Genomic DNA, 10,963 nt, shown 5'->3' on the forward strand with positions numbered 1-10,963 from the left:
ACGTGGCTAATCTTCGCTACAGAAGTACAGAAACATGACTAACCTTCGCTACGTAAGTACAGAAACATTGCTAATCTTCGCTACATAAGTACAGAAACATTGTAACCTTCGCTACATAAGTACAGAAACATGGCTAACCTTCGCTACATAAGTACAGAAACACTGCTAACATTCGCTACATAAGTACAGAAACATGACTAACCTTCGCTACATAAGTACAGAAACATGACTAACATTCGCTACATAAGTACAGAAACATGACTAACCTTCGCTACATAAGTACAGAAACATTACTAACCTTCGCTACATAAGTACAGAAACATGGCTAACCTTCGCTACATAAGTACAGAAACATGACTAACCTTCGCTACATAAGTACAGAAACATTACTAACCTTCGCGGAAGCCCAGTTCAGAGATGTCTGGTCACGAAAATAGCAGTGGTCTTTGAAGTAAAACCATCCTATTTCACATGCTGAAAAATATGTTTGTAATTGTGTTTGTTTCCTGAAAGATGCAAAACGTATTTTTTGTTCATAAACCAGTTTAATGACTTCTATTAAAAAAAACTCACGATTTTGCGACCAAAACGACCAGCCAAGCCTAACATCGTAAGCAAGCGCCTCTGTAAGGGGACTCGTTAAAAGTTTACAAGACTCTGACTGCGGGTGATAAAACAACCCACCACACCCCGACTTATAGGCCGCACATTTCATTGAGCATTGAACGATTCCAACTGAAGACATCTCGGCAATGTATCCAACTGTTCCCGCCGTTAGAACTTTGTTTTCAATGTATTTGTTCTTTGATAAAAACAACTGATGGTTTTCAGCGATTACACCCCACGTGGTCAAGGACAGAAGAAGGATTTGACAACGGATCCGGAGAACAGTTCGTAGGCAAAACACGAACATTATTTCAGTTTATATCCACTTTACATGTACATTTTTATGCATGTAACAGGGTAGCGCCGTTAACAATCATGGCTCATCACAATAATAGCAACGTTACAGAATATTCAAAGAATGTGTTTCGTTCTGCTCAGCGGAGGACAAGTTTTAATTACAAATTAATTAATAATTAACACCAAAAGCAGAAAAATTCGAGCCATTTTCATTGAAAATAGTTTTCATAGCTGATAAGGAATTTAAAATTCGATATAACATGCAGGGGCATATATAGCAAACCTTCATACATATTCTGTAAGATTTCAGTAGCTTAACATCGTATCTATTTTACGTATTACGTAAAATATAAATTATAGCTTTTTTCAACCAGGTCGTTCATTATTCAAACTTAATTCAACGGCAATGCAATAAAACAAATTAGTTTTTTGAAGTTGTATACAATGTTAACATCAATTTTTTAATATTAAAATACAATTAGTCTTGTCACTTAATGAATATAAGAATGCATGATCAGTTACATAATTAGGAACCGTGTTGGTCTGTTCCTATGGTAACCGGGGCGGTCAATTTTACAATTATAGAATAAAAGAATTGAGCTAATAATAAGTTATGGACGAGTTTCACGTTGATGTAGTCAAAAAGAAAAACAAATTACTTTCTTTAATTACAAATTTGAAAATATAGGCTAACAGTTAGTCTGTAAAACTTGTAGGTGTTGAGCAACGATTTTGCTGCGAGGATTTTGTTAAACTTTAAACACACGTGAACGTCATCAATTAAAGAAAACCGATGTCTATACCTAATTATTATACTTCATTCTGATTGGTTTAGACGCAGTTGATAATCCGTTCTATTACCCTCAGCGTTAGCAACACACTTTGCAATAGGTAACACAACGAATTATCATTACATGCGCGTAGATTATGCGTGTACGGTTCGCCGTAGAATTCACGTCATTTCTATATAAAAGCGGTAAAATTTTCTCGAAAATAAGACATTTATAATAACAAAATAAATAGTACCTGTTTGGGAGGGTAACAGTACTAGTTCAAATTGACACCCCGAAAAAACTATTGGCAACCGACGGGGAGTGAACAATATATACTTGGTTGCAAAAAAGGAAATAAAAAATGGGGGGGGGGGACAGTTCTTAATATAACACACCGAGTATAAACGCCTATCAATAATGATGAGTTTTTAAATTAATTTCCCGTGTTTTGTTTAGTTCATCGCCTGTTGTATTAACATTATCATTATAAAGAAAAGTGAATTTTGTACCATTAATGTGCGAGTTAACCCATTATTTAAGCATATAGCAGTAAGCTAGCTGATGCATAAGTATATGAATTTTAAAATACATATACACCGAGGCCCATCAAACATGTTGATAGTGATCAAACTCCTTAAAGTCAACATCTAGTAAATGAAAGGTGCTTACAGGTTCATAAAAATAAGATATAAATTCTTTCAATGATGCTTCATAACAATAACTTTAATTGTTTGGCAGGGTGTACCGAGGCTAAGTTGTGGGTAAACACAATGGACAATCTTGTTTTAAGGTGTCATTTTTAATAAAGTATGAATGAATTGAAAAACAAATTTCGGAGTTTTGTCAATTTTTGACTAATAGAATATATCTAGAATGCCTATACAGTCTCTCACAAAACGGAATTAAACAAGCTCTTGACCTCCTATTTAAAATGATGTCAAATTGAATATAGGTATTTCCCATGATTTAACACAGAATGTCAAGAAATTGTTGAATTGTCTACATAACTCCTTTAAAGCCGTTAAATACGGGAAAAAGTATACGGGGAAAAGATTCTTTAAATCAATAATGACGTCATAATGGTTCTAGCACCAAAAGGGCACTCTGGAATAGCCCCAGAGTCAATGAATCTAGATGCATAACAGCTATGTATAGGCTTAATATTCATTATACTTGGACGTAATGTTCAAGCTTAAGTATTAATATGTAAGAGGTGAATGTGTCCCAATTAATGACTTTTTCCTTTTCCCGCAGAATTGCCCCCCCCCCCCCCTTGCTTTAATCTATAAAAAATAATTCTTCTCTAAATTATATCTTCCCATTGTAATGAACAATTAACAAACGGATATCAGTATTACGCAACAGATGCGCGCGTTTATCTATAAACACGGCAATTCACCGGGCGGCGGACCGTGACAAAAAGTAATAAATTGACCTACATGTGTACACGCGGTCACTGATCTTGCTGCACAATGTAATTCATTGGATATAACTCACGTGCACTTTATGCATAACAAAGCTTGACACACTTTTATGCCTATGCTTCCCAGGGGCCCTTGTTTGGATGCATTATATTATCAAGATATCGATTCCTCTGAGAGCGATTGGCAGATAGAAAGAAAGAAGGCGGAAGATAGACAGATGGAATGAATAGACGGAACGTTCAGTTATTTATAGGTGGGTGTTATGAGTCATAGAGAGGGGAGCACTCTGAGGAAAATAAAAACACCAACAACAAACGGAATTAAGTGACCGGGAAAATCTCGGTTGATGAACTTCCCGGGGAAAATAGAAGTAGCCCGGATGTGACCAAGTTAATCAACAGTTCTAGCGACAGCGATCTCTGTGTGTGGAGGATTAGGCCGGTGTTATCGAACTACTGCTGATTGAACGTGTATTGTTCGGCAACCCGGCGGATTGTATTTAAAAGGAAGATTACGTATATTGTTGTGTGGATCTAAACAGGTAGGTCTCTCTCTCTCTCTCTCTCTCTCTCTCTCTCTCTCTCTCTCTCTCTCTCTCTCTCTCTCTCTCTCTCTCTCTCAGAAATTACGTATCAAATTACATCTGTTGAACGGTATATATTGTATAATACATTTGATCAGTCACCTGTAATATATTGGACATAAAGAGATAATATATTAGTATACAAGTTTCTTAATTTCATGTAAAATTAAATTATTATTTTACAATAAGTCTTGTTAACGTGTTTGAAGGGGGGTGGGCCCGGGGATAGAGTAAACATGAAATTCTAGTTTCATTTTCGGTTAGGCTAAAGGGATTCCCATTTAAACTCATGTGCGCTATCGATTCAAGTGGCGGATCTAATGTGGGTTAAAAAAAACACGGCACTACACTAAACAACAGCGGATTAAGAAGGCTGGGAGGGGGGGGGGGGGGGTAAACGAATACCCCATCAGATCTACCCTGAAACTTCAATTTCAGAGACTTAATACATGTGTAACTATTTATTTCGTCGATATACTTATTATTTAGTAAAGAAAAAACCCTAATATTTATCTTTAATCTTTATAGATATTGTTTATATCTTAATATAGGACTCTTCTTCTGAAGAGATTGACAAAATCAACATATGGTGAAGATTACACGGCCTCTTTATTTGGCAGTCGATTTCCAATGGGGGAGGGGGTTAAATGTAATGGACGTTTTATATGGTATTTTTCGGGCTCAGAAAAGATCGTGCTTTTCTAATAACATTTAAATATCTCGTATACCAAAGCAAAATATCTTGAAGTACAGAGAAATAATCGCGGCTGATTTTATTAAGGGTACCCGGGCCGTTCAGTGTTTGAAGTTTGGAAAACACTTTCTTGCAGGGCAGGAGTTGATGATGATGTTCAGATTCAATTAATTAGCCCTAGCTGAATTATATACGTACATGTATGTTACGAAGCAAAAGTCTAATGTTTACCCGATGTCTCTACTATAAAAATTACACATTGGGCTTAACTTTTCAAAGAATAGTAATTAATGAAGCGAGTTCCTTCTTGTACAATGTACATAACATGTTCAGGAAGAATAGAAGTGAAACCGGCTTCTCCCTTTCAAGAAACACGATTCAGGGAGTTGTCCGTCCAGTATTTAAATCGTTGAGATTGTGTAATTAATTCACATGCCTATTTAATAAATATACAGTTTAAATGTACAATGTGCTATTTAAAAGCCCATCATAGCTTGACCCATCTTCCCAAGTCAAAGGTTTCTGATCCGCCCCGCTCTACATTAACCCTTGACTTGGGAAGATGAGCATGACCATTCACTGAAATTCTAGAGTGTTTTCTTCTTCGAAATACAGAGAGAGAGAGAGAGAGAGAGAGAGAGAGAGAGAGAGAGAGAGAGAGAGAGAGAGAGAGAGAGAGAGTATTTAATGCAATACTGTGTTACAAAACAAATTCATCTTTCAAATAATAAATAATAATCTTCAGATGTGATACTGAGCATGTGCATTTGAGATTTTTAAAAGGCTTTTTCTGGTATAATTTACCTGCATATATATAGCTATAATTTTATGAACTTTTCACCCCACTCTTTTCATGAAACTGTTTGACCGGGTTTTTCCCGCATGATATCAAAGTATTTCCGGAGTGTGATGGTTAAATACAGAAATACACGTGCATGTCAATTTAAAAGTGTGAACAACTGAACATGTCTTGTGAACATGTCTTGTCTTAAATTTACAGAGTGATCTGACCAGTTCATGAATTTGGCAAGAAATGGACGAGATAGGAATGACTGAGAAACAGGTGTGTGATGGAGACACCCAATGTGATTCTAAAACTAATGAAGACAATGAAACAACAGCAGATGACATTGCTGTGGAAATAAACTCATGCTCTAAACAGTGCATTGAGTCTGATTATGATGACAAGAAAATAGAAAATACAAACAACGAAACAACGAAAATTTTAACAGAGACCAAGCATCACAGTGAAAAGTCTGACCAAGAAGACCCAAAAATAGAAAATTCAGATACAGAACCGACAGAGGCTTTGAAGTCCGTGTGTCGCGGTGAAAAATCATCCAAAGGCAAGACTTCCAAACGAATTCGATGTTATCCCAATGAGGCGGAAGTTGCTAAAGTGATTGAATTGTTCCAAAAGAGACTCGTTTTGACATTTAATCGGAAAAAGACAAAATATCAACGGATCTTATCAGAGCTCGGTGTAAACGCCAAACCCCACTGCGGAGAAGCCGACCACGAGGATAAGGAAGACAAGGAATTGATCATCGGTGAGACGTATTCTAAAGCGCGGTGCATTCGGAACTCCTTTCGGTTCGGTGGAAGCATAAATTTCCGAAGGTTTCTCAGAGGATTACATAATGTTATTCGTAGAAGGAAGGCAATCCGAATAACCAGGCCGTTGGATAGTATTCATAAGGAAGATTTTGACTGTGAGTTACAAGCAGTAGCTTCGGAACTCTCCATCGCGTATGAATATCAATTAGCAATGCTAGCGGATGCCGCGGAGGTGAATGCGGTGGCAGATCACGCAGTGCGGTGTATGATGAGGTACCTTAAGGACACTGACGCGGTGTTCAATCCAACCAACCTGCTACAGGCAGTGATAGAGGAAAACCCCCGATGCACTCTGAAATATTACAATAAAGAACTCCGCACGAGGATAGTGAAAACGGACAACCTAAGGTTGCAGGTGGATCAAAGATGGCGGCTGCATGACGTCTTAAAGCAGCCTGGCGTTCGCGTCATCGACATGGAGTCGGGCCAATATCAGTACTTTGGGTGCTTCACCCCTTTTGGTTTTAGTTGCCGTCCGGATAAATATGGCTTCCGCGGGCCTTTGCACATATGGAACGAAAATGAGGGGAAATACACACTAGTTCCGAACGATGTGACATCATGTGAGTCGTCCAAACGACGGAAGATCACTTACAACCCAAAGAATATTCATCACAGCTATGAGCCGACATTATGCTGTTGCCATGACGACACGGGGTCATGTGACAAATAGACTTGCACGGTTCTGGATTTCAATATTTAACTTTAAGATGTGTTATTTGTTTGAACTCTAGTCTTTTTTGTTGTTTTGTTTATTTGAAATAGATTAATAAATTGTTTTTAATTTTGATATTTACAGTACGGTCGTTTATATTTACTACTGATTTAAAGTTTTTTGATCCTCAGCCTCAAAGTATTTTTTTTTTCATCATAAAAATAATAATTACCCCTTAAACTTTACAAATGAAAAAAAATGAAAAGAATTTGTTTGATGGTATCCATGCATTTTACGAAATTATTGCAAGTTTGGCAAAGCAGTTCATGGAATGTCTCAAAGTAATTTAAACTCTTCAAGACCCATTAACATTGTCTATATAAAAAGCAGATCTATGGTACGGATAAAAAAATGCGGATAATTTAGAGTTATCGAACATTGCTGAGGATCGAATGACGTTAAGATAGACATCGTATCTTAGCTGCGATCACAATGTACAAGCACATTTTGAAGGCATTGATTATTAACATTGGCTCAATGTGCACTTTGACAGTACATGAGACGTGCACTTCCATCTCCCTACTGCTTAACACATAGGAATTCGCAACATCAAGGGGTACTGTGTCTGTCCCCCCCCCCCAAAAAAAAAAGCGCCAAAAGCCACCAGGGCTGCGTTCAAGATCGTAGCAGCTAGCCTAGTCGCTAGGTCGTAGATATCTTGGTTTATTGATCTCAGATTTAAAATGAAAATATTCAACTAAAGACTTATTACACCGACATAAATTGTTTATTTCAAGCGGAATATACATGTTTAAATTCATTATAACCTAAAGGATGAACAAAATATCACAAAGTAAACCGATTTGATGTTTGTGACAAAGTGGTATCTAAGGTGACCATCTTGAATTTGATGCTTAGCATATAAAATTTAGGCTACGAATATCTACATAGCGGCTATACCAGCTTACCATTCAACTACGTAGCTCCACGGTGCAGCTACGCTCTTGAATGCAGCCTCGAGCTAGCAATACGCTACTAGTAATTTTCACATTAATTTTCAATAAAATTACCAAAAGTGCTATGAAAAAGAAATGATATGTAGTGTTTATTTTTTGAAGCGGATGCATGCATACATTGTTATTCATTGTCAAAGTACACTGGCTCAGACACAGCAGTGAACAGTGACGGCTTAGGGAGGCCGATGATCTCCACACACAAAAATAATCAACTACAAAACGAAAACGTCTTTTTTTATTGTCTTTTATTAATAAATATAAACCATTTACAAAACATGGATGAAGACAGACACAATATGGCGGACATGACTTTTGCTGAACATGTTAATTTTTCACAAACTACATCCATTATTATCACACACAAACACACGCACATTTACACACGTCTGAATAACACACATATATGTCAAACACACTTTAAAATGACTAGGGAGGAGGGTGGGGGTACATTCAATAAAGGAAGAGGGAGGGGGTTAACATGATATTGTTACGCATGCGCTCTCTAATGAACTTGACATCAGAGTTGATTTTATATACAATAGTCAATAAAATGTCTTCTTCTATGGCAACAAAGTGACGCTATTTAAAGTGGTCTTGTAAATTGGGTCAAGAGATGTCACATGACCTAGTTTAAAAATTTGATACAATTTTAGTACTAGACAAACGTTATGTATAACACATGCTGCACATAATGAGAAAAAAAAAATTGGTGGAAGTCGAACATTGGAAAAATATGCAATAAAAAAATTAAAATGAATACATGGAAGATCTTAGACAAAGTCCTGGAGATTTAGACACCTGGGGCCTTATAAACACCGCCTGGCTCCCCATACAGGCCATTACTTTGACACTGACTAGATGATAAAGACCCATGATAACAAAATATCTAGTGCAGGATATCTAAGGGGAAAATAGCAAAACAAAATTCCACCAAAATATCAGGAGAATAGCAAAATAAAAATCCTCCCAAATATCAGAATTCACAATCATTTTTCCTTCGAAATTGTTTCCAGTGTTATATACGCGATAGGTAGGTGGGATGTTTCAATCAAAAAAGCACCATATTTCATCACGTGCATAATAACAATTCAACTTGATCAATAAATATATCATTTCTACAGGTTCTAACTAATAAATAGGCTATCTTGAGTCATTTGCTACATTTGCATAAATGTACTAGTATATTCCTTGAATTTTTCTTATCTAAATCTAATTAATAGTACAAAGCTAACTTCAAAGCCAATCAATATGGGTCTAACGTTCCTTATAAAGAAAAATGATAAAAATTAATGGGAAAAATTATTATTAAAAACCAAAATTTTGACAAAACTGACAACATTGATAAAAATTCATTTTTCCTTATGAAAATGCATTACATACAATATATGAATCATGATAAACACATTTAAAAGACATCATACAAAGTTTAGACATTGAATTCTTCCATACACACAAAAGCTTGTCCAAACTGAAAGATGATGGACAATTAGGTGTGTGGTGAATACATACCATGAATAATAAATGCATTTCTGGAGAGTTTCAAATAAGCAGTAACCCTACAGCTTGTTATACATGTAAGGTTTGAAGTATGTGGCATTAAACAAGATGAATCAATTTTTGGATTATAGAGGTTTCGGATTATACAGGTTGCACTTTTTTAAACATATTTGGTGTACTTTCTTGAAACAGAAGCTTAAGTACTTTGTATTTGTACAAACGTAGAGGTACCTATTAGTTAATACAAGTGACATATACCCAGTGTATATGTTTAGGCACTGTAAATCACTAATTGAATGCGAGGAATTTATATCCACGTAAAAATCGCGAGAAGCACCCCTCGCAGACTTTAAAATTTTGCCATTATTTTTTGAGAGTTGAGAACTATTAGAAATATGGACAAATGATCTGTGTTCACAATATTGTATTTTCGTGATTTGATTCAAAATAGCGGGATCGCAGAAATAAGTACTCCCGTTACATAAGAAATTTACAGTAACTACATGTTATAAATACATGAAGTTTCCTTTTACAGTACAATATAGAGGAATGTAATTAGTAAACCCTAAGGTTTCAGATCATAATCACATGTACACATTATATATATGTACATTACAAGTAAACCTATGGTTCTCTTGCACACATCATTTATCAGTTATATATTATATTAAATGAATGGGTATCAAATATTTTCTTAATTTTTTAACTACTCAGAGCTTTCTTTTGTCATTTTGGCAATTATTACCAAAACTGTAATAAAAGTATGATAGTTTAACTAGAGAATATATTATTAATTATAATAATCATACTAATGAGACCACTGTTTCTAATAAAGAAGCTCTGATTCTTTGAAAGCTTTTGATATTCAAGGTAAACCTCTTCACATGTAGCCTCAACGAATACAGAAACAATTATACAAAGAGTCACAAAACTCCCTGGACAAAAGAATTCGATTCTATGAAAGAAAACACAAGCTAGATCTGGCGTTAAACATAGACTCAGTGCGCGATAGTGACCCGAAACAGTTCTGGGATCAAATAAAAAAGCTCAGCCCCAAACGCAAAAGTAAATTCCCAACCGAGTGCTATAATGATGCTGGAGAAGTTACCTCAAACAGCGACACGCTGAAACACACATGGGAAAGAGACTTTAGTCTATTATACAACCCCGCAATTAACGATGCTTTCGATGCAGATTTTAAAGCGCACACTCTGACACACAAGCAACACTTGGAGCGTAATATGCTTGACCCCTTGTATTTATCAAACGTCTCACTAAATTATCAGATTACTGAAGAGGAAATCAGGAAGGTTGTAACGAAGGCCAAAGCTGGGAAATCGTGTGGGATAGACGAACTTCCATATGAGGTACTTAAGTTTGACCGTATTATAAAAGTATTATAAAAGTTTTACACCAGATGTTTATGCTGTTCTTTGAGAGCGGGATAATACCTTCAATATGGCGCAAAGCTATTATTAGCCCGATACTGAAAGACTCGACATCTGACCCACTTCTTCCTTTAAATTACCGTGGAATAAGCCTCCTCTCCGTCGTCGCTAAAATTTACAGTTCTGTTTTAAACAATAGGCTCGTCACCTACCTAGACGACAACAACCTATTAGTTGATGAACAAAACGGATTTCGGAGCGAAAGATCATGTTTGGATCACGTGTTTACTCTGAACAGCATAGTTAAAAATAAAAACTCCACATTTGTTACCTTTATACATTTACAAAAGGCATTCGATATGGTTGACAGAAAGTTGATGGAATTTTGTTTACTTAAAAACGGAGTGGATGGA

At 36.1% G+C, this 10,963-nt stretch overlaps 1 protein-coding gene across 1 annotated transcript; it reads left to right on the forward strand.

The window, feature by feature from the left end:
- The first annotated feature begins 3,156 nt into the window (after window positions 1-3,156).
- Window positions 3,157-6,792, forward strand: LOC117688669 (uncharacterized). The gene is made up of 2 exons (XM_034466842.2): window positions 3,157-3,641; window positions 5,378-6,792. The coding sequence occupies exon 2, from the start codon at window positions 5,411-5,413 to the stop codon at window positions 6,665-6,667; it is 1,257 nt and encodes a 418-aa protein (XP_034322733.2). The 5' UTR covers window positions 3,157-3,641; window positions 5,378-5,410; the 3' UTR covers window positions 6,668-6,792.
- Window positions 6,793-10,963: the final 4,171 nt, after the last annotated feature.

Source organism: Magallana gigas, chromosome 1, assembly GCF_963853765.1.
Source record: "Magallana gigas chromosome 1, xbMagGiga1.1, whole genome shotgun sequence".
Classification (NCBI taxonomy): Eukaryota; Metazoa; Mollusca; class Bivalvia; order Ostreida; family Ostreidae; genus Magallana; species Magallana gigas.